Here is a 26,274-nt window from a genome sequence, read left to right on the forward strand (position 1 = left end):
TGGGGAAAATGACAGTGAATCTTACAATTTGTTTCTGACTATGTACAAAACTGTACAAAACCACAAATGATATGATGATCGATGAGCAAATGGGAATTGTTTTGTACAGTTTATTTTCGTATCCTGCTTTTTAGATATTTTTTGTCACTTATGTCCACCAAACGCAATTATTTGAAATGAGTTCAATAGCTCTTGCAAAACAGCTAACAATCAAAACAAGTGCGGCTACGAACATAGTGAAAGAATCAAATTCAAAAGGATTTGTAAACACCTGACAAAGAGAGTGCGGACCCTTAATGGGACCTGTTTGGCGCGATGAATATGGTATCCCCGCGAAAGTAATACGGCCGTGTAAAGTAACGTTAAGCGTTACCACCACACAATACGAGCCCTGCTTAGTTATTATTAGCAGGTGACCTATTCGGAAGAGGGTATTGCGATCGTTCTGACAGACCATTGCTTGACGAGCAGAGTGCACGACTAAATGAAGCATAAAACTTCTACTAATGGGAAGCTGTAAAGAGGGAAAAGAGCTGGAATCCGTTAAGATCTCCATATGTGAATATCCCATACTTCAAGGAATGCGCATCGAATTACTGGGGAATCTTTTCTTCGAGAATTTGGACAGCTTACTGGAATAACTATCTGGATTCGTGGTCGGGATGGTTTAAGGATATGTAGGGAGAGGTTTTCAAGAAAATACTCTTCTGGACATCACAATGAGGACAGACCGTAGAACCTAACCTAACCTAGCCTTTGAAAATTATTATACTTCTAAAAGTATACACAAACTCAAATTTAAAGTATAAGCATTTCGCTACCCAAAAGTGAAAAGGTGCCAAGTCCACTTTTTTCAAAATTTAGTTTTCAATGCAGAATGACAGATAATGCGAAACTACATCGATTTTTCGTCTCTCCTGAACAATTTCAAAAAATGTACTCGACACCTTTTCACGTTTAGGTAGCGATATGATATGAGAAAAAGGAAAATGTTAATAGTGTTGAGGATGAACTTGACCCATATGTCATGATTCCTCCTTATCTCAAATCAAAACTAAAAGATCTGTAAAATGTGTTAACATATTCACAGAGAGATATGCAACTTTGATTTCAGTTCATAGTTTGCCTCGAAGAGCCATTTGTTTATTTACAAAGCGATCTGGAATATTCGAATTTTACCTTAAACTTTGCTGTATTTTAGAACGGGTTGCGGTGATGTGCCAGCTTCAGTGTAATTTTTCAAAATGTGTCATATACAAACCCTTTTGGAAACAACGACGACCAAAACGAAATTAATTACTTTATTTGATGTACCTCAAAAAATTTAGGGATTCAAATAAGAGTTCTCAAGAAAAGCGGAAATTTCATATAAAATTACTCACAAGAAATGGAATAGGCATTTTCTTTTATCAAAATTTCTTAAACCAGTTTGCAGATCCCAAGAAAAATATGCTCTTATATTTATTTCTTCAAGAAAATTTACAGCAGAAGTACTTTTTCGAGCAACAGAAATAACGAAAAATATTTCTTATGATTTTTCTTGATAGTTGTAAACAGCCTTAACTCATAAAATTGTAAGTCGGAAGGTATATTCTTAAAAAATTGCATAAAATATAATACAGCGAGAAGGAATACAGCTTGCCCTTTTTTTTAAATAAAGTTAAAGTTTTGTAGATGAAAAAATAAAACTAATGTCAACATTCTTTATTGTAAGGTTTGAAATAAGACTTTACAACGTTTACATGTCGTGTGTATTCTATAAATGTATATGAAAATATATAAATATATGTTTCATCGAAATATATAATGGACCTTGAATATAAGCCCAAGTATACCCGTGAATATCTATGGTATCATGATAAAAACAATAAAGTCACCTCACTTCTTATAAACGAACTTTGGCGTTTTTGTTGCAATATTGAAAACTTCAAGGTATCTATTTACCGTGTTTTTTGGTACACAGTTTTTGGCGGATTCTATGTTTGGTTAGGCTAGGAAGGTTTGTACAGAATATTCCATACTTTCACTAGGAGATATAGTTGTCCATCTTCAGTGAGTATGAGGGGCAGACGCATTCCCCTAATCAGAATTCTTATTCAGAGAGAAATTTTGGTAATTTCATGGCATTAACCTTCTGAACCAATTGCTATTTTAAATGAAACTGAGGAGATCCAAGACTGTTAAAGAAGCGTGATCCCAAGTACTTGAGACGCTTCGACTGTACGCCCGCACAGCGAAACAGAATGTTGGCAATTGATTCAAGCTCATTATCATCGCGACAGCTTCTTCAGAGAGTAATTGTTGGTATTCGACATCGCTGTAGTGACTCTAGACGCGGCGCTAAAACAACTGTATGAGTCGAGTTTTTTGTGCCCATAAGGGCTGCTACTGCCGCGGTAATAATATCCTAAGATCGCACAGTTTGCTCGCTAGATGCTAAGAGCTATTAGTTAAATGTAATGGCCGATAATTTGATTTAGTAAAGTAAACTAGAGAATATCAAAAATGGAGCCATCATTCTCCTCAGAAGTACTATAAATCAATACACATACATATATCGATGCAGACGTTTACACTAACCTTAGTGCTAAAAAGCGTGATCCTGGTGACAGTTGTTCGGCCGATGACGCGCATACTTCTAATGGCGCGCTGACAGTACAAAACGCTCGCATGCTGCATCATTACTTAAACGCAACAAGTCCTTTGGAAATATCTTTCTGTAAATAAAAGGAAACAGATATTAATAACAAGGCTAAAAATATTCTTTGGGGAAATAGATATTTGATACAAGCAATGTATGTACATAGTTATCTACAATATGTGCGATCAGAGCAATGCAGTCGTTGTGCGAAAACAAGTTATTAACTCATATACTTGTATATGCTTCATAAATATGTAGGTGTCTAGAATCATTATATAATCAACTTCTTCCCCAATTTGTATGCTCTATTTTCAACTATTCTGCACTCTTCTCTACATAAATATATAATATGTATCAATTTCGACGTGAGTTCAAATTGGTAGTCAGAAGCTCCAACACAATTAACTAATCCACCAAATCCCTGCAATATTTATATATTCTGCTTTATTCCACATTCGCTTATTTTCTCCATATTTTTCAAGTCGATATATGAATACCATGCATTGGTATTTATTCAATATATTGTCTTTACGAAATATTTTTGTATTTGTGTTTCTCCCTTTTAGACTATTATCGCAGCACTATAATTTAAAATCATTAATTTATGCATAAATAGATACTCGTATATACATATTTCATGTATGTATGCACCTTCGTATGCATTCTTATGTGTAACTTTCTTTGTGACCATCATACCAAATTGCATTTCATAAGCCAGTTTGTCGCTTAAGTCTTTTGTATCGATGAGTGAAATTTTGGTGTCGACTCTGTTTGGCGCTGTGGTTGTGTATATGTACATAAACACGCACATATATAAATACATGATGATACGCTAGCACACACGTGTCCGTATTATATTAGGAATGTTGCGTGTGGGTATAATATAGGTACATACATATGTACATATGCACGAATATTTATTCAGATTTTGTTATTTAAAAATATCCCAAAAAACTTTTACTTAGTACAACAAAAATAAAAACCAAATTTAAGCAAATATATGTACAAATATGTACATACATATGTATATGTATACAATCCTAATATTTTTTTTATACATATTAGCTGTGTAGATTCGATTTTTCCTTGAATATTCGATTTGGTGTTTTTTGATAGAGGCGATTAATGAAGTAAACAACCTGTGTGTATAATTATGCGGATTAGTGATTAAAAGTTAAATATGTACATACATATTTATATGTATAAGATTGAACGAGTGCATTTAATCACCCCGGCAGCGTGTCAGTGATAACGGCGATGACCAAAAATTGTTGCACAAGTATCTATATATATAATACGCGAAGGGATTTTTTGTGCAGCATAAAAGATCTGTACCGTTCGCCCGATTTTTAAAATTGAGTTGTCAAATTAAAGCGCTTGCTCTGTAGATGTAGATGTGCAAACTGGTTTTAGTTTTTCGAAAAGACTTGCCACCTGTTGAAAAATTAAATTCAAACTACTTAATAATCAATGCCATCAAATCCGCACCGTTCGTTCGATTTTCCAAAATGAGGCGTCAAACTAAAAGCCTTGGACTGTAGATGTGCAATAAGGGTTTACTTTTTTGAAAAGAGTTGCCGTTATTACAAACTGGGTATCAATCGAAATGGTTTTGTTTCTTAGCTGAACTATAGGAGGGTTGCCACCTGTTTAAAAATCATATTAGGTAAGAGAAATATGTATCACCATATGGGTGCCAAACGAAAGGGGTTTCAGAAAGTATTAGTTTAAAAATATTTTGAAGAGGGTTGCTACCTGCTTGAAATGTCGAATTTAGTTTACTTATTCGCAAGTTATACGAAATATCAAAATATGGATGTCAAACGAAGGAGTGTTCATAAATCTTTAGTTTGAACGCTAAGAATATTTTTGAGGTGTTGGAAGAAGGTTGCCACCTGTTTAAAAAATTTAATTCAAATTATTTTATAAAATATGGGTATCAATCGCAGGGGGTTTGCAAAATTTTTATTTCTGAATTATAAGTATCGGGGTTGCCACATGTTTGAAAATTAAAATTTCACTTAATTCATCAGTTAATTAAAATATGTATCGCAGTGTCCGGCTAAGGAGAGTTAATAATGATTAATCTTGTAAACACTTTTGAAGAGAGCTGCCACCTGTTTGAAAGGTCTAACTCAATTAACTAATTCAAAAAGTATATGAAATATAAAAATACCGTAGTCAAACGAAAGAATGTTAAAAAATCTTTAGTTTGAACATTTTTGAATGTTTGAAGAGAGTTGTCACGTATGTTGGATGAATTATTAAAAGATGGGTATTAATCGAAATGGGTTTGGAAGGGATTTATTCCAGACCTTTACTTAGGAGGGTTGCCATTTATTCGAACAATCAAATTCGAATTAGTTCATCAGTTTAGAGATTTAAGAAGTTTTTAGTTTGAGAATACTTTTGAAAAGGAATTTTAAAAATGAGAGGTCAAATTAGAGACCTTAGCCTGTAGATGTATGATAAAGTTTTATTTTTTTTAATTAAGAACTTTTTTCATCGGTACATGCACTATGCGAGACTCCTCTTCAATCAGAAACGGCTGAACGGTTTTGATGAAATATGGCACTCGGATCTCTTATAACTCTGAGCAACATTTGCAATATTTTTTAAGTTATTGAAATTTACTACTGAAATTCACTAGTATTATTTATTATTACATCAAAAATCAAGCTTTATAAGTTAAAGTATCCTCTAAATTTTGAAAGGTTCTCACATGGCATGTGAGGGGGAAACCAAACTGAATATGAAGCGATATCATAGGGATAGTCTTTCAATTAATTGGATAATTTTTTGCGAAATTTGTAGGCAGGAGGTATTGAATATAAGCTATCCATATGTACATACGTTTAAAGACACTTAAAAACACGCAAAAGTAACATAATTATTTATTTTTTTAGATAATTGTTTTTTTTTTATCACTTGATTTCGTTGTTTCGGGTATCACTACATATTCGATTCTTTATTAAAAACTAAAATAATTATACGTATGTATTTTTATAAAAATATCCCAAAATTATAATTGTTCTGAACGTTAACGAGCATTTTAATACCGAAAAATTTACAAATTCTATTAAAAATATGTGAGACAGGAACTTCATTCACCGGGTTACAATTTTTTTTTTGTCCGTGCAGGATAGATCTGTAAGTCGTATAACAAACTCACTTTAATGCTCTAACTGCCTTTTTAATGAACGTCTTTAAGGAGTTACAAAATTTTACTAAAAATATTCATGGTAAATTTTACCACAAAAAACAATTTATACACAAAATTATGAGTAGTATGATTAATTTGTGACCAAACGTAGGAAAATTTAATTCAATACAAACCAGAATTTGTGATGAGGTAAAGCAAAATCCAGAACTTCCCACATTTATATGTGGCTAAGGATTGCCACCCAGCAGCGTTTCTCAAAACTCTCAATACTTTTTTAAAATAAAATGCTGGTACCTACAGCCTGGTTTTGTTTAGGTGACCTTTAAATCGGCTCAAGAGAGCAGAAACAACTGCGTGTGGCCAATCGGTGCGTCAATCGACATGGCTATGTTGGCAAGCACTTGAAGAGATAAATCGAAGTCATCAATAAATTCATGCATTGATACATGCAAGCTCGACGAAAGTTGGCAGGATAGGGGTGTTTCCCCCGGGCTTGGAGTTTGATAAATTAATATCCACATATGTAGCTATTATGAATTATAATAAGTTCAAACTTGCATAGTACGGTCATTTTCATGGTTGTCAAAACCTGGAAAAGTCATAATATAGAGACAAGGAAACCGCCAATGTGGCCTGGCCAATGGAGCTTAGAAAGGTTTCCCCATCATGCGAAGGCACTAGATCTTTTTCTAGTTGTTCACAAACATATGTACCATCCGAGCGTGTTCGTGAAATATTCTGCAGTCACATTGAAGTCTTTGGTCTAGATTTATTTAAAAAACAATCTCGCATTCCTCTTCATAATATGCAGGCATGAAAATCTCGAATAAATATGAATGTGAGTTCCTAATTTAAAAACGAGGTACATTCTCTCGAGTGAATTTCGGTCCTACCCCGTCTAGAGATTTGAGGATATTTAAATAAATCTTGAAAAACGTATATTTTGAAAGCAATGATTTTTTGGCCATTATTAAATTTTCAAGAGATGCGCTGTTTAAAAAAGGGTCTAAAACACCTAAAAAGTGGCTTAGTTGAGCCAATGTACATAATGAGATTGTTAAATTAGTTAAATAATAGCCATACAGCTTTAATATGGCGGCCAGCCGAGTTTCAGTATTAGGCTAAGTTTACAACCTACCGTAGGGAGAATACATAAAAATCGCTACTAACCACCATTTATACAGGCTTTCGTATTTCTCGCTGTGCAAGCGAATAAAAAATATGCAGTTTGTACAAAAAAGCTTTTTCTCATGTTTAAAGCCCAAATAAATAAAGAAAATATTCATAAGTATGTACATATTTATATAATAAATTAAACATCTCTTCTACTGCTATTATATACAATACAATATGCTTAGGTTTCAGCATAAATTGTCAAAAGGTTGAAGAAAAAAATAAAAATATTTTAGGAGAGTTGCTACGTAGCAATGCAGCACAAGTTTTGTTGCTTTCCCAACAACAAAACGCGTTTTAGATTGCTACGTAGCAACTTTACATTTAAAATGCAACTCATCGTGAACTCCCTTAAAATAAAAATCTAGTCGTGTATGATTTTGCTATACATATGTATATGTGATCATAAGTGGGCGGTACTACGCCCATTTTCCAAAATTTTATCATAAACGTATTTCTAGCTAAAGAACATTACAAGCATTAATTTTGAATAAATCAGCTTCTGTATTTACTGATTTATCGAAGATTTAGTATTTCTCTAAATTACCGTTGTATGGGATGTGCGCGTGGTTATTGTCCGATTTTAAAAATTTTCAGCCATTTTGTATGTTGTACTAAGGCCAACAAATGTGCCAAGTTTGGGTGGATCGGTTACCAAGATATATACATGTAATCATAAGTGGCGTGGCTACGCCCATTTTCCAAAAATTTTAAATATGCTTATTTTTCGCCTAAAAATCATTGTAAATATCAATTTTGAGTGAATAAGCTTCAGTAGTTGCTAAAATATCGTAGTGCAAAAGTGCGCTCGGGTATAAAAATTCTCGCTGTTTTTCGTACTCGTTTGTACTATGCAACTTATAGCCAGTGTTGCCAGGAATCGTCATTGGCATGTAAAAATCGTCAACATATAAGAAATTTTATTAAACAGAACCAGGAAGCTCTTTTAGTTTTTTTTTCCAATTTATTCTAGCTTCTGATTGCTATACGTAAAAAATAAAAACTTCAACTTTTTTACGAATTTTTGAAATTCTCATTGCTTTTAACAAAAATATTTTTTATTGAAATAAAATCACATTTTCATTTTCATTTTTTTTTAACTGCAACTGAACGATGTGCATTCAAAACTGTTCATACTTACATGTTTTGCTAATGAACTTATTCATAATTCCCTCAATAAAATATGTATGAGTACACAACGTCACAACGCCAAAATTACGAATTTGACCGCCAAAAACTACACAAATAGTGATGAAACAAAGAATAAATTACTTATCGATACCTAGTATTAGTGCTGCCACATGATATAATTTTGATACAACTAATAGGTTCTTTCCCCAACAATCCGGACGGGATCCGGTAATTAGAGAATAAGCGAAAAGTTTGCTCTCAAAAATGGAACAAAGTCCAGAAGTATGGGAACGCAAAAAACCACATTTCGTGCCCAGAATTTGAGAAACTGCTGATTCACTTAAATGCGAACACTTGGAAATTTAATTATGGTTTCACAAATTTGATTTTACGTAGATAAAGATTGAAAATACATCAACAGGCCACTCACTATTCCTTAAAAGCACCAAGTAAATGCAGGCAACATGTAAACATAAAACAGCTGATATGCACTTTGCCACTTTATCCGTTTTCACCCGGAGAAAAAATCAGGGCTGTTTCGGGCAGGAAGAAGAAGACACTTACGATCCAATACGTTCCAATTTTCGATCTCTATTACCCATTTTGTTAAGTACGGGAATGATTTCTGGGCTGTTTTGTGCACCCGCGGGATCCCGCATTGCGTACGGGAAAGAACTTTGTGTATTAGCAGAAATGGTAAAATCTCAATCGGTGTTTACACTGCAATTTTTAGTTGTCTGTGTAACAATCTTCAAAGTTGAGAACCAGCTAAATTTGCACATAAGGAAAAATCGTCATGGGGTTACACAAATCGTCAAATCGTCATGGCAGTAAGAAATTTTCAAAATGACGACCAAATCGTAAACCGGGCAACACTGCTTATAGGTGCATTTGTGAAGGCACGATCTTGAATCATTAGTACACAAACAAACTTTAAGCGTGTACGTGACGCATATTTCACCAATGCACAGTGGTTGCATTTATATGGGGAGAGCGGCCAAAAATACTTTTAATGGACATATCGGGATAAAATTTTTACCCTAAGGTCTGTTAAGAGTAAAAACTGTAATAAGTAAAAGTGGGCGGGGTTGGACACGCCCACATACAGTCATGTAAAAAATAATAGGGACTCGACATTGTGACCAGTTTCGGCTATTTTTTTTGTTTGTTTAATGTTTATTTTTTTTTTTATAAAAATACAACTCACTATCTAACAAAAACCATATATGTCCAAATTTCAAACTTTATAAAAAGAATAGGAAAATTCAACAAAATTTAAACAACACCAAACTTTTTAATAAGAACTTTTAGAAAAAATCTAGGTGCGCAGTTTTATAGCCCATTAAATTCTAGCTTAAGAAATTGCAAGTTTGAAGTGGCTAAAAATTCGCGTTGATTGTTGATAACTTTTTGTTTGCGGATGGTGTTATTATTTGCTTCCATACAAAAAAAAATTGTCAAACATACTTTGAATGGGAGAAAATGCGTGACACCGCCAGAAAAAAAATTATCAAAAATTAACGCGATTTCTTAGCCACTTCAAACTTGCACTTTCTTGAGCTAGAATTCAGTGGGCTATAAAACTGCATACTTATCTTTTTTCTAAAAGTTCTTATTTAAAAAGTTTGGTGTTGTTTTAAAATTTTGTTGAATTTTTCTATTTTTTTGCAAAGTTTGAAATTTGGACTTATATGGTTTTTGTTAGATAGTGAGTTGTATATTTATAAAAAAAAATAAACATTAAACAAACAAAAGAAAAATAGCCGAAACTGGTCATAATGTCGTGTCCCTATTATTTTTCACATGACTTTATGTGGGCGTGTCCATTTGAGATTAATTCAATTTCTATCAATTATTTTATTCTAAAAAGTAAAAAAGACAATCGATATAAACATTTTATTTTTGATAACAAAAAAAAAGTGTTTCTGTGGTCACGCAACTTTATTTTTATTTTTTTTTTTTCCATTTAACCATGGTTCAATAAAATTACTGGATGTCGGCAACATAGTCTTAATATTTCGGTATAAGTTTTAGGCCATTTTAGCACGCTTTCACGCTTTTATTAGCGCCATTCGACTAAAATTTATTTAAAATTTTTACAAATGTTCTACTAAAGGAACACTACGCAACAACAGTGCAATGCATTTTTGACATTTCGAATAGAACTCTAAATTTCGATAGGATTTCAAAACATCTTTAAAATTTGGAATCGGAAATCCAAATCGATGATAAATCAATTTCGATCGAATCCAGAACAGCCCTGAATATTTTTCATACTATAGTATAGCATAACTAGAAAACATCATCATTCTTAACACTTAATTCCACAAAAAAACTCTACTTTCGAAAAAAATTGTGGCCCACTTCACATTTTACTCCATAAAAAATAACAAAAAATTTTAACTTGCAAAACATTGCGAATATCTAAAAAAGAATAGCTCAACACAGATTTATTCTCCTGGATGTATGTAGTAAGATCATATCGTCGATGTTTTTGCAAAACCGCCCACCGACCAGTTGCAAAACCGCCTAAATCGCCGTTGTGGCAAAAATGAGATTTGGTAACCCTGAACTCCAGGCACATAGATTTATGCATACAAATCGTTAAATCCTTATTAAAACAACAGATTTGTAAAATAATAGCTAGAGAAAATACCGCCTATCAAGACAATGCCTTCAAAGAAGAAACCGTTTTTTCGCTTTCCTGTAAAATTTGAGTGCCGTAAGATAGGCGGTTTTGCAAAAACATCGACGATATGAAATTCGCTTGAATTTTAAACTTATTTTACGGGCATGTGGCCCACATCTCGGATCTCGTAGCGAAATGAAATACCGAAGCGGAGCGATGACAAAAAACTTTTGCTTCGAAGCCCTGCAAAAAACCGTTGCTGGGTAAACGACGTAATCAATACCAAAACAGACAATGGCATTTTTCCAGTTAAAGAAGATAGTCGAAGAAGAAATTTTGACAAATGTTAGAAATATGGCGAGTGAGCTGTTTTAGGGGAAAAAATCACTTTTGAAAAATGTTTAAGTTGTGGCTGCTTTTGATTTATTTTACCTTTGTGCATACAAAGACGAATTTTAGCCAAAAAACTGAATTTTGAAGGCATAAGTTTTTAAAATGTAGAAAAAGTGTACTATACGCTTTCGTTTTCATTAAAAATTAGGCTGATATAGGTCCGTTTTCTCAAGTTGGTTGATTGTGTTGGAATTTTTTGAAAAAATCCAAAGCAAAGTGGCAAATACTAATAAATTCTAGCATATACTTAGAAATAGTTTTTCCGCTTGCTCTCAAACACGGAATTTCGAGTTAGTACGCATTTGAAGAACGTGCGCGATATATGTATGTACCTACTTATAAGTTTGTGTATTGCCATTCGTAAAAATGTTAACTAATCAGAAAATAAAGGAGAAACAAAAATTGTATATTCTATTAAGGTGTGCTCTGCGTACGCATCACTGGACCGGATGGGCTAGGCCCTACTACTAAATAGTTTAACGAGAAGCTTTTCAATCATCCACGAACACATTCATTCAATTACATAGATGCATCAGTCATAGCCTAATTGGCAAACAAATTGCAATAAGCTAACAAATCAATGCTAATTGCTGCCTGCTTTTGATATCTTTCTGGTGCTTTCTGGGATTTAGGAATTCAGCAATATACAGTGGCGAGCATTTAAATAGGGAATTCAATATTGATAAATAAATTTTCTGAAAAAATATGTTTGAACGCATTTATTTATGGAGTTTTGAAGAACATATTAAATGTTGCGGATAATACAAATATTTAACACTAACAACAGAAAATAATTCAAGTTTTCCTTAAATTAAGTTTTACATATTCTTTTTGCAATGGTGGAATATGCGAGCACAAAAATAGGGAAATCATTTTTTGTTGATTTTCTTTTAACAAAACTACATTCAAATAACTTTGTTGTTAATATTTGGTGACTCCTCCTTTCTTTCGTATAACTTCTGCACAACGTCTGGTCATAGAACTTATTAAGGATATGCACCGCGCAACAGGAACACTCTTCCAGGATTCTTCAATAATTTCATATAAACTATCGAAATTCTTTGGTTTTTTTGATTTTATGTCTTTCTCAACGTCATTCCATAGGTGCTCAATCGGATTTAAGTCCGGTGATTGAGAGGGCCACTTCATAACGTTGACATTGTTATTTTCCAAGAATCGTTTTGCTCTTTTTGAAGTATGTTTTGGATCATTATCGGCTTGAAAAATCCAATCTGCGGCAAGTTTTTCCTCTGCAAAGGGTAGTAAGTGGTTTTCAAGTATGCTGACGTAGACGTGTTGATCCATAATAGCATTTATTCGGCAAATTGGTCCAGGACCGTTGATTGTCATACCAGCCCAAACCATTACGGAACCACCTTTCCCTTTCACAGTCGGTTTTACGCACTTCTCGTTGAATTCTTCCCCGATTCTGCGTCTAACATATATTTTTCCATCCGATCCAAACCGGTTATATTTACTTTCATCAGTAAATATTACTTTTGACCATTGTTCCGTGGTCCAATTAACATGCTCCTTCGCAAACGCTAATCTTGCCTTTCGGTTTTTTATGGATATGTATGGTTTTTTACGAGCAACACGTCCATTCAAACCGAACTCTTTTAAACGACGCCGTACAGTATGGACACTAATTTTGCAATCCAGTTCCAGCGAAATTTCGGCATGAATATCCACAGCGGTCCGAAAACGATCAGCTTCCGAGAGACGGTGAATTTTTCTATCTATGCGATCAGAAGTTTTTCGTGGTCTTGGATGTCGAATTTTGTTAGTAAAGCTGGAGTTCACCTTTACGTATTTAATGGCTTGATGGCAAGCATTAATGGAAACTCCAACTATCTCGGATATTTCCTTGAGTGATTTATTTTCACCGCGTAAGCGCACAATTTCTTTGCGTTGAGCAGTCGTGATGTGTTTGCCTCGGCCCATGTCTGAATTAATACTGATTGATTATTTCAAATGGAAATGAAACATAAACAGTTACTTTAAGGTCATAACATAAAAGACAAATAGCAAAAAATATTGAAAGAAAACGGTTTCCCTATTTACGTGCTCGCTCCGTATGGGTCACTTTTAAATATTTTCCGTTATTCTGCGCCGACAATCAAAATTATTGTATTTGTTTCCTTAGTAAAAAAACATTTACTACCTGAAGAAGTTATTTTGTAAGCAAACAAAGGAAACAGGGTTTTGATACAGAATAAAACCTTTTTGTCTATTACGCACATTAAATTCCCTATTTGAATGCTCGCCACTGTACATACATATATCTATATACATATATAAATGTGAATGTCTATTTGTTTATTACCTTATAACTTTTGAACGACGACACGGAATCGCACGAAACTTTGCACACTTATTTATTTTTACCCCGGGAAGGTTATAGGTATGGTTTTATTTGCAAATGTGTCGCCATTTTTGCAAGGGGGCGTGGCGCCTCCCATAGGCCTGCAAATGTTTAATCTGCTATAACTTCGAAACCATAAGTCAAAAGAATTGCTACTTTGATATGAAGTCATATCTATGGTAGGTTCTTATGTTAAGTTATATATATAATGGTTATCGAAGATCGAATATCGAATGTGAAATTCGTATTATGAGCTATGCAGCCGTGCCGAAATTTTCGTTGAGTATCGAATTTTCTGTCGAACAGAATTTTGCTTTCGATGGTGTAGCGAAGTCCCGGATAACACAACAAGTTTTATAAGAGCTTTATAGTGGTATATTTCCTCAAAATTGAAGAACTAATGATATACCATTTTGCTCTATAAAACAGGCTATAAAACCCTTATAACATTGATTGATTGATTTATTTGATTTATATTACTATACAAGTATACAATAGAGAAAAATGACTGCAGTATGTTAAAAGCATTGCACAGTACTTGTTTAATAATATCTGCATTCTATAGTTCATAGAGCTAGAGTCGAATGCAGTTTACATTGTTACTAAAATAAATTGCTATATAGGAACATGGGGTCACATCTTACTACAAGTGAGAACAATGCGTTCGAATATAAAAATACAAGATACATACATATACAAGCTGAGTTTTTTTATATTAATTATATGAAACTATTTTATTACATTTAATAGCGAGTCTATTTCGGTATAATTTAGTTTAAATAGCCATGATTTAACTTTTTTAAGGAAAACCTGTTCATCACGAATACGACGTAGATAGTCGGGTAATCTATCATACAGTCTCGGTGCGATTGAGGAGTAAGAGTAGAGAAAGTGCTGAAGATTGTATGCCGGCACAATAGCTAAATTAAGGTTATTTGTTCTTAAGTCATAGTTGCCGTTAGATAAATGACCGCAATTGTTAAAGAATACTCTTAGAACCTTATAAAACTATAAATGCTTCAGGGGTAGCACTTTCAACTCAATGAATAACTTCAAGCTGCTCACTAACCAATTTTTTTTGCAAATCATTCGAATAATGTGGTTAGTACTTTAATAGAACAGACAGGCTTTAAGAGATACATCTGCCTAACAACACTAAGCGAATAGCGCTTTAGTGCACCAGTGTGCTCCTTCCAATTTAATTTCCAATCCAAGAGTAAGCCTAAGTATTTAAAATTTTTTACGCACTCAATATGAAAACATTTCGATGTACACGATAAGCGATCGTTGTAGGTAATGGAAGTAGTATTTGTAGGACATATATTTACACCCACAAAGTGTCGAGCACAATTTGTACCATAGAAAGTGAAATGGTTTCCAAAATTTATATCTACTCCGCCAGTACTAAATTTCATAATTTTGGTTTTATCACTCATAACCAGCTTATGCGCCGAAAACCAATGTTTTAATATACTTAGATCATTATTAATGTTAGCTGTTAAGTCAAGAACACTATCCGCTTCAAAAGTACAAGCCATGTCATCTGCAAAAGCTACAGTTTTACTTATAAAATTTTGTGAGAATAGAGAATTTATATAAATTAGGAACAGTATGGGACCTAACACGGAACCTTGCGGAACACCTGAGCTTATTGTAATAAAGAAACTGTAAGCATTATTGTTTTTTACTCTTTGCTTCCTATTTTCCAAATATGAAGTAAACCAATCATAGATAGAACCTCTCAATCCACATTTGTGCAATTTGTTTAACAAAATTTTATGATCAACAGTGTCAAATGCTTTGGTTATGTCTACAAATAAAGCTGCAGATATTTTCTTGTTGTTAATACTTTTATATATGTTCGTGCAGAAGTTTAACAAAGCATCCTCTGTTGATAACCCCTGTCTAAATCCATATTGACATTTACTAAAAAAGTTAGTTCTATCCAGATAATTTACTACTCTTTTTTTCATAACTTTTTCGTTTATGTTTGAAAAAACGGGTAGAATCGATATAGGCCTATAATTATTAAGTTCCTTTTTGTCACCTTTCTTAAATAATGGAATTATTTCGGCATTCTTTAATTGTTCCGGAAATATGCCATATTCGACACATAGATTTATTAAGTGACATAAGATGTCCACAATGTTATGAATTATCATTTTCACAAAAGTATTTGAAAAGTTTCCAGCGGCGTGAGCGTTTGTGTTTCTTAACGACATGATAATTTTGTACAGTTCAGAAGGAAGAACAGGATCGAAGAATATACTTGAACTCTGAGAAGGTTCATTGTCAAGACAACTACACTTATAAGCATTTGAGGAACTTTCAGGAATGACGCTGCTAACAACATTCACAAAGAATTCATTAAAAGCATTTCCTTTATCTGCCTGTTGAGTTATCTGTAACCCATTTACTTTTAAAGTGGGGAAATCAGCTCGTTCAACAGATCTGTTTAATACGCTATTAACCAGCCTCCACTCTTTCCTAGTATCTCCTTTTACCTTGTTGAATTCATTCATGTAATAATTATTTTTGCATGTAGAAGTCTCATTACAAATTTCTTTGCACAATTGCTTATAATGGCACTTAAGAATCCCAATACCAGGATGTTTTCTTATTTTTTTGTGTAGTTTATTTTTTTTACGGATTTTTCTAAGCAAGTCAGAACACATCCAAGGCTTTAACTTGTTGTTCTTGGAACTTGTCGCTTTCAGTGTTTTAGTGCTCGCTTCTGCATGAGAACTAAGTAAGGCCATGAAAATGTCATAAGCTTTAGACGGATCTGCTTCAACATAAACTATATCCCAAGATTCGAATCTGAGTCTTTCGTTTAAAATACTGGTGTCAATTTTAGTGACTATTTGATTAGGTATTTCACCCCCAGTTTTTCGTACTAAATTTTCAAAGCACAGACAGGTTAGGCACTGATCAGATACTTTAAGGTCATGCACGGAGCTGCTAACAAGAAACTCGCGTAACCGCTTGCAACGTACAAATATGTGATCAATACATGATTGCGATGTATAGGTTATTCTAGTTGGTTGGTTAATACAGCATTCTAAACCACGATCTGATAGCAAGAGCAAATATTTATCAACCCAACTCGAGTCCTGGAGGATATTAAGGTTAATGTCTCCCAAAATCACAAAGTTTTCTGACTTATCGGCAGCTAGTATTTAGATGATTCAAAAACATTTCATTAAGGGCATTATCATGAAATCTGTAAATGCATAAAAAAGAGAAATTGTGGCCATTTACTGAGCATTGCACTTTCAGCATATCAGCACTGGGAAAACTATATGGTGTAAATTCACAAAAATGTTCATTTTTGGTAAAGACAGCAACCCTTCCTGCTGCGTACTTATTATTGCAATTTGCGTTAAACGTGTAGTCGGGAATGCTATATAGAGAAGTTTCTTCTTCATAAATCCAGGTTTCCGTTAAAAAAATGAAGTCAGGCTTACATTTAAATGAATTTAAATTAAAAAAAAAAAATCAAAATTTTTACGCATACTTCTTATATTTTGTTGAATAATAAAAGGGCCCCAGGAGGCGGGGCTTCGTAGTACAAAATAATGCTCTATTATTAGTTTATAAATCGTATGTTGGTGATTTTATAAAGATCTTAAAGTAGTCTATAACGTGAGTTTATAAAACATTTAAAAGTGTTATAAAGCTCTTTGTGTAGAGTCGTTGGTCTGACACTGATTAAAAGTTCTGCGGCTAGCGCCTTATAAGACCTTCAAATGTTTTATAAGGATATTTTATAGACTACTCTTAACTTTATGAAACTACCAACATACAATTTATAAACTAATAAAAGAGCAAAATTTTTCTCTTCTTTAAAGCTCATACAGAAGTCTGTAACATCAGCTTTTGTTCTAAATATGCACTCTGTGAAGCTCTTTTTGCAAATTGAAAAGTATAAAAACTGAATTGAAAGGTAAAATATTATGCTAAAATATCTTTCGATGGAGAAGTAGTTCTGAACTGAAATAGTTTTCTCTTCCTGAAATATTTTATGAAAGGAAATGTCCATTGAATAATAATTAAAAAACTTTGTATAATTTTTTCGACATTTCTCCTGAATGTAATTTCATGAACGCAACGAGTTTTCTGGTAAAATCGGGATCGCTACCCTTGCTAAAATTTACGCGCTTGCGAAATTCTTAATTTTTATTAAACAATTTCGAAAATCGTATTTGTAAAAAAACTCATTTATACAATAAAAATCAAAAAAAAATTTAAAAATGTGGCTTTCAATATAATTAATAGAAATGAATCGTTTTCTGTCATCAAAATTCAGAAAAAGTTAAGAAAATTAAAATTTTCATTTTTTCACCTTTCAAACTTTTTTTCATTACCTAAAAATACACAAAAAATATGGCGCTACAGCAAGATGTCTATTCAAGGACAGTAATAAAGTCAATTTGTCTATTAAAATCCAAAATAGTTTACTCGGAGCGCTTGAACATACTAATTCCTTTATGAATTGATCAAATGTATACAAAACACTCAAATCCTAAATTTCCAAATTCAAAAGTGTCTACGTGAAGAGCCATGAATCGAGCATTTTCTCTGAGAATATAGAAAAGTCATACAAAACGCTCAAAACGTAAATATTCAAGTCTTAAAAAAGTTCACGTGAAGAGCATTGAATAGAGTATTTCCTTTTTGTTTCTCTCTACGTTTCTCTTAGTGCAAAATTTTAATCTACAAAATGACATTTCGTTGGAAGTGAAGACTTTTTGCTCGTTTTGAGATCATTTTCTGCATTTCAATCAAACGATCGTTAACGCTTGTTGAAATTTTTATAAAAATAAGTCGAAGAAAATTTTTTAAAATTGGCCAATTTTGCAAAAATGGACGTCTTGGCACTGAAGCTTTACCAGAAGATTGGGAAGCTCCCAAAAACAATGGTTCCAGAAATGGAACAACACATTGGTTGAAAAGCGGTAAGATAAAAAACATATTTTCAGTTGATTTTCATCATTCAATCCAAAAACGATATATGTAGGCTTGAAAACAAAAATCATAAACCCGAATTCTCCTCGAGAAATTCAAAGTGTGCACTGTGGAATTTAATTTTTCACACAATTTCGTTTTCTTTTCTTTAACCAATTTGCAACACAGTTTTCTCAGGGCTCCATCTTTTTATGCGATTGAATAAAACGCCAGTAAGTAAATATCAACACAGAAAAATTTATAGAGGTTTATAACTTCAAAAACAAAGTATATTTGTATCTAGCGAAATCCGAAATGATATGACTGAAGAGCGTTGACGATCTTTATGAAGACAAATCGTACTTCAAAAAGAGAATGCGAAATTGCTCTAAATATGAAAATTTATAGAGGTGTATAATTATGCTTATTGCTGACTAATTACTTAACAAAAAAAAAAACTGAATGAAGACAGTTTATAGAGATCTAAAACTTTACATGAGTAGAGGATTTTTACTAATCATGAAATTGAAGAGAAAAGACTATAGAAAAAGAGGCATATAAAAATATGTCTGCATGCTGAGCCTTATAAATGATTTTTTGAATAAATTCTCTTTTTTCAGAGCCTTATAAACCCTTATAAGAGCACAGTCTATGAAAAGAGCCTTATAAAACCTTTATAAAACCAGTCGTTCTCCAAACTTATAGTTGTGTGCTATCCGGGGTGTTAGAGAATTGTAAAAAATGTATGATTTCGCCTTTGTTTCCTTACTTTTTGGCGACTAGACACTAATTCTAAACAATTTAAACAAATTGTATGCAGTTTTAACGTCGTGAATACTAAACAAAAGCTCGAAAGGCTGGTTTTACTTGTGAAAAAAAAATTCCAATACTCAGTTGGCACTATCTCTCAGAACAAAATCGTAGAGCTGTTGATAGTTTTAAAATATTTTAAATAGATTTGGCTAACAAACGCCTCTTTAGATAGTCGGAAGTTTTTAATAAATCTGTAGATGAATTTCTTAAATTCATTTAATGTCAAAATATATTCTAAAGGCTACACTTAAATTCTCTAAAACATTTTCTACTCCTGACCAGTTTACTAAGCTCTCTTTCTCTGACGAATCGTTGAACCAGAGCTCCGTTGTACTAATTTTTATCACGTTTTTATAAACTCGCTTTCTTTTTTATTTTAATTTGCACAAATTTACATAAATATGTATAAGCAGACTATTTAGTTTGCACGATTTGTAAACAAAGCTTCTCAGCTGTGAAAAATATACTATTGTGAACAACCTAAACGAGTGAAATTCACAATAGCGCTATTCTTCATCGAATGAGCGTCATAATACCAAATGAAAATTCGTTCGATCAGCACTTTCGACCACGGTCGAAGATCGAATACAACTCATAATAGGGGCCTGTATGCCGTTTTGTAGCTCAATAATTTTTTTTACAACAAAGTGCAAGTTCAACGTAGCTAGGGAATACCGTTGGTTTTTAGTAATTTTTTCACGCAGTTTCTTCCACACAAAAAAGAATTCGAAAATACTTTATATGGAAAAAATGTGAAAGGCCATGTGTTATTTTTCTAAACTAGATCTGATACAGAAATTTTATTCACAGATTTGAAATCGTCATTAACAATTAGGCTAGTATCATGTAACATAACCTAGTCATCAGAAATGCTATTGTGCTGTGTTATTATTGAGTTTTATTTTTTCACTTAAGAATAATGATTATTCAAAAAACTCAAAAGCTATACCAATGGTATTTCCAACGTATCTTTTTCAGAGGTAGGTACACCCTAGTAAAAGGAATAAGTCCCAATATTTTCAAGTCGAAATTTCATTCGGTTGCGTCCGTATGGCCCTTTAAATTTTATAAATAATCAGTATTTTTAAGTGAAAAAGAAACTCAAAAAACAATCACTATTTGTGATCGAAAAAAATAAAAATAAACAAAAATAAAATAATGATTATTTCCGTTGAGAGAAAAAATAAAACTAGATTATTATTATTTTTAAGTAAAAAAAAGTCATAAAATAATGATTAAATGATGATTTAAATTATTTTACTCATAATTATTACCATCCATGTAAAAAACGGCAAATCCAGCCGAAAACAGTACCACCCTTACAAACTTTGCTATTAAAAACCAAGCATCTATTGTATGAGGTATAATTGAAATTTGTACGTATTTTATTTACTTTGTGACTGCAAAAAGCGGTTCAATGAAATACATACATATTTAAAATTCGCCTGTTCCAGCCGTAGTGTGGTAAGTTTGTACATATTTACATATAAGTTATTTTAATCATACCATAAATCCAGATAGAAAAACACACTAATCTACAATAGTAATATTTGAAGTCTCAATAAGTTTACTCTTTGTAATTGTGTAAATTTTAGGTTATATATGTATTTTGAAATTGTTTTAATTTGAAGAAAGCTATTTCGGGATTTCTCTTTCACAAGAAATTAAACTGATTTGAAATTAAAAGCGGAAGATGTCGGTAATATGAAATTTTTCCTTGACTGGACAGAAAAATGGCGTCAACACAAATGGCGCAAATCATTTTATGTTGTTTTTTTCAACCATCTTCAAGTACATATGAAAGTAGAGCCGAAATACTGGAGAGAATAGGTAATCAATCATTTGCCATTCGGTTTTTTGTTGTAAATACGCACAAAATTTTACAGAAACGTCAAAAAACGTGAATGCGGTTCTTTTTTCAGCTTTATTAGTTTATGTAGTGGGAAATTGCAATATGTATATATATATGTATGTTTTTCAACAATTAGCACTTGTTTCGCCGAAGTATTTTTGGCGCGAGTCCTAAAATATACCAAATGAAAAAAAGTTAGGTTTTCTTTTATACTCTTAAATTTAAAAACAAACGAAAACAACAAAAATTATCATCATCAGGTAGAAATAAACAAAATAAAAAATGCATTAATAACCGGTAAAATAAATTTTAAAAATTACTTAAAACTTTCCTTCTAAAAACATTTTTCTTTTCATTATATGATCCAGTTTTAAAGTGTGGTATAGAATGGGCGTGGCTGAGAACAAATTTTAATGGCGCTAAAATGCTTTTGAATAAATAAGGCTTTCGAAGAATGTGATTTTAAACTTTATTCGTCACTCAGCTTACTGTATAAACCTTTAGAGGTATCTTTCATTTAAATTATGTATTGAATGGGGCTTACCTTTTCAGCGTCAAAGGTAAGACTATTTCAAGAACACCTAGAACGACTGCATTTGGCGGCAATTCCTGTTATCGTGAGCCATATGTATGTGTTATATAATAGCTGCGAATACAAGCATACATACATACATAGATATCCCATTAAACATTTTGTTTAGTTTGAAATATGTAGTTTTTTTTTGTTGCATTTCTTTCATGTCTATATACATATGTATGTATGCATGTGTTGAAAATTGTACATAGCTGTACTTGAAAGTAATTTACAATTATTGAGCGCATCTTCTTTACTTTTTTTATAAATTTACAGTTCGTTTTTTTTGGTTATCGCTTACAATTGTACATATGTATGTATGTATATATGTATGTATGCAAGTAAATATTATCACCATGTATGTATGTATGTATGTATGTATGTACATATATGTATTTAGAAATAATTTTTTCGTAGCACACCACACAAGAAGTAATAAACGTTGAAAGTACTTTTACAAAAAGCCAGTCGACATAACAAGTTTATTAATTTTTATTTCAACTTATATAAGAGTTTTTTTTTGTTTTTTTATTTTTTTAAGGGCCGTTTTCTCAAGCAGGGTTTAATATTTATCTGCCTTTTAAACACAAATCTTGTTCTCAAGAAATTGATTAAAGGCCACTTGAGAAAACGGCTCTAAATGTGTGTAATATAAAGTGTTGCTTAAACTTTCCGATGACAGAATTGTAAAATTTTTTTAACTTAATTTCGCAGCGTTTATCTTTCAATGAACTCAGTTAAAAAATTGTAATTGAGGCAACTTCAGCAAAAGCATCACCAATTGTACCAGATACATAGATAAAAACACACACACACACACTCAAACACATAAAACACGAATGCCAATCACAAAAGTCAGCTAGAAAATTCAGCAAAGCAAAATGTACAAAATATCACTGAGTAGCAGCTAACAGACAGTAAAGTTGTCGTTGTCGTTGACGTTGAAATTTTTAATCAAAAATTTGCCAGCCTTATTGTTGTTGTTGACAGTGATGTGGTTTATTTTTCTGTTTTGAGGCTGAATCGCTGGCTGTGTCAGTGGTGGCGTTGATAGTGCTATTTACTTTAGTTTTTTTCATAGATTGCGCTACTTCAGGGCAAATTATCAAGAGTAGGCTGTATACACACACACACACACACACAAAACACGGTTTGCTTGTATGCGTGATCGCATATTTTTGTCTTTTCACTGTGACTCCAATTTTTCGTTGCCTACTCGCTGCTGCCTGTTGCCATTGCTGCGCTCAGTTTGGTCTTTTTACATTTTCTCTTTTGTTGTTTTCATTGTTATTGTTTTTGTTGTTGTTCTCTTACTTCGCACACGATTTGTTGTTGCACGAAAGAATTTAATGCAATTTTTTGTTGTGTATGTATTGCGCTCTGCCTTCTTCTTCTTGGCTGTTGTCGACTTTTAGCTGCTTCGTGGACAATTTACACGAACACGGCCATAGTACGAGAAGCGACGGCGGCCCCCACTCGCACACAGACACACAAAAAGACATTCCAAAGCCCATACACACAGCTACATACATAGACGTGGAGCCGCGTTTAAAAACCAGCACTCGTATAAGAAAAACGAGAAACGGGAGAATCGCGGCGGCTCCATACTTGGAGCAGAGCTGGCGGACCGATCGTGTGGTGTAGCGCGCGATTTCTGGCGTCGTTGTCGTCGCCTTCGCCTTCATTGTACGAGTATGTATGTATGTAGTTTGTATATACATACATATGTAGTTGTGCGCACTCACATTTCGGCCTGGAACCCCCTTACACCCAAAATTTTCACCTGTGTGCGCGCATATTTAAAGCCGCCTTCCCCCTTCATTAAAGAATATCTACTTGGAAACAGTGCTTAGATGGCATGTGAGTTAGTATGTGCGCGTGTGTGAGTACATGGGCCTTTGGCGCTGCATGTTTGGGGAACGTAACGTGGATTGTTTTAATATTATACATTAGGGATGTTTCCAATGTCATATTTTTCACATTCGCGAATGAAAATGCGCATGCGAATGTTAGGAATGACATTAAATTGCTATAATCGACTTACATAAGTCATCGTTTTATAAATTACACGGTTCAACAAAATTTGATCGCATTTTATCGAAAAATCGGGGCCGACCTCATTTTATAAATTGTTTGATGCTGATTTGAAGTGCATTTACAAAATTTTTCTAGCATGTCCGGTTTTTGAAAAAAAACTGTAAAAATGGCAAAAATGGCAAATTTCAAAATAAAAATTTTAAAATATAATTTGGGCGTAGTTTTTCCGAACAAAAACCACGTATCAATGAAAATCCATTTCTTCTGATGGATTCTACTTCATGTCGATGGATTAAGTAGAAAGGAGTGACAAATTAAAAAAACAAAAAACTTAGTAAAAAAAAACACTAGCGAAGAACATGACGAACGATTCCACCAGGACATAACCACTATGGAGAAGTGGTATGATAGGAAATCAAACCTCCATATGCTTGCTGACTATTGAGTTTGAGGAAAGTGTTAAGAGACAAAAGACTGGCTACTGATGAATCTGGGATATTGGTTTTTATACCCGAGCGCACTTGTGCACAAGGGTATTATAACTTTGTTCACATAACGGTTGTTTGTAACAGGCAAAACGAATCGAGATAGATATAGACAATTGTATATATAAATGATCAGAATGAAACGAGAAATCGATTGAGCGGTGACTGTCTGTCCGTCCGTCCGTCCGTCCGTCTGTGCACACGATAATTCGAGTAAAAATTGAGATATCTTAACCAAACTTGGTACGTGCACTTCTTTCGGGCGTAGGACGGTGGGCAAAATCGGACAATAACCACGCCTACCTCCCATAGAAGGGTAATTTTTAGAAATACGAAAACTGCGATATTTTAGTAACTACTGAAGATTATTCACTCAAAACTGATATTTACAATAAGTTTTAGACTAAACATAAGAATATCATACATTTTGGGAAAATGGGCGAACTGTATTTTTTTTTTTAATTTTGTCACTCATTTCTAATGAACTTATCGACATGAGGTAGAATTAATCAGACGAATTGACTTTTCATTAATACGTGATTTTTTTCTTCGGAAAAACTATGTCCAAATTCTATTTATTTTTTTTTTTTAATTTGCCATTTTTACCATTTTTAGACACTTCAACTGTTTTTTTTTTCTCGAAAACTGGACACGCTAGAAAAATGTTGTAAATGTACTTCAAATTAAAAAAGATGAGGTCGGCCCCGGTTCAGAGATAAAATACGACCAAATTTTGTTGAACCGTGTTATTGGAACATTTAACCAGTGCTTTATCTATACAGTATTTTAATCTAGTAGTCAAAGTTCAAAAGGGGCATATTACATTTCAGAAAAAGTATTTTGCTGCCTTTTCTTCCGTGAGGCGATTTCTTAGGGGCTCTTATATAAGGCCGGCTGCACTGAAAAATTCCTCACTTTCGACGAGTAAAGTACAAAAATTAACTAAGATATGTAACTATTAATACAACTACGTAAAATATGAATAGCACTGAAATATTTTACAGATCATCGAAAGAAGAGAATAAATTGCAATCATAAAAAAAATGCGAACACATTTGAGGGCGCCCAATTAGAGCTACATATTTCTATTTTCCACAACATGCAGCAGATTCCAAGAGTTGTTTTGCCTGTAAAAAAACTAAACATTAAATTGGAAGAACCTTTAAAATATGCGATTGTGTGCTTAGTGGTCGTTAACTGCGCGCTCTGCCCATGTACATATTGGCATTCGCAAAATATTCGTATCATTTGATGCGAAGGCGAATGTCGAAGCGAATGTGTAAGATGATGCCAATTATTCGCATAACGATTGCGAATACAAATATTCGCAACATCCCTGCTATACCTACATACTATACTCCATTAGATTTCTTTCTCCATTGCCACATTCGACAGGGTCGGCAGTGGTTTCTAACCAGAACCGAACAATCGAAACTAATCAGTGGATATTCATGAAAAAATAATCGTACATACATATGTACATATGTATGTATGAATATACCTGCAGGAAATTGGGCTAGTTTGTAGCTAACTTAATAACGTAATCGACGTATTTTTCAAAATTTCGGTTTTGATGCAGAAATATTCCTAGAGCATCTAGATGCATTTCTGCATCAAAAAGAAAATTGTGAAAAAATTGTCGCGTATGTTATTTTTACACGTTTAGTTACTTTATTTAACAGTACATGCTTGTTTATTTATTTATATGGTCTGCTGTAGTTGGTCCCATATTGGAATTCCGTCAGACAAAACATCAAAATGATAATATAAAATTTCGAAATTAAATTTATTTGTCCTGAATTCGAAAAATCATCAGTGAAGTGCAACAACGCAAGTGAAAACGTGTATTAAAAGTCCCGATAACATCGGCATGACTCCTGCATGACTGTACAACTCACTTTAAATTAGTTCGTCATAGCCAATTAAAGGTGAAGTATTTATAAAAATGCCGTAAAAAAATCAAACTAAAAGTGGGTTACATATTTTTTTTATCAATTGATAATTTTTTTTCCGCAGGGATATGTACCATACTAAATGGTTAGTTAAATATGTGTATGCATACATGTAACTA

General features: G+C 33.1%; 1 protein-coding gene across 1 annotated transcript in view; it reads right to left on the reverse strand.

The window, feature by feature from the left end:
• Nucleotides 1–26,274, reverse strand: part of LOC118740401 (protein expanded) — a 61,715-nt gene that overhangs the window by 34,533 nt on the left and 908 nt on the right. The window contains exon 2 of the mRNA XM_036471923.1: nt 2,581–2,717. Within this exon, the coding sequence (XP_036327816.1) occupies nt 2,581–2,672 (92 nt within the window). The 5' untranslated portion in view covers nt 2,673–2,717. The remainder of the gene's footprint in view (nt 1–2,580; nt 2,718–26,274) is intronic.

Source organism: Rhagoletis pomonella, unplaced genomic scaffold, assembly GCF_013731165.1.
Source record: "Rhagoletis pomonella isolate Grant_MI unplaced genomic scaffold, Rhpom_1.0 Rhpom_scaffold_00006, whole genome shotgun sequence".
In the NCBI taxonomy this organism is placed as follows: Eukaryota; Metazoa; Arthropoda; class Insecta; order Diptera; family Tephritidae; genus Rhagoletis; species Rhagoletis pomonella.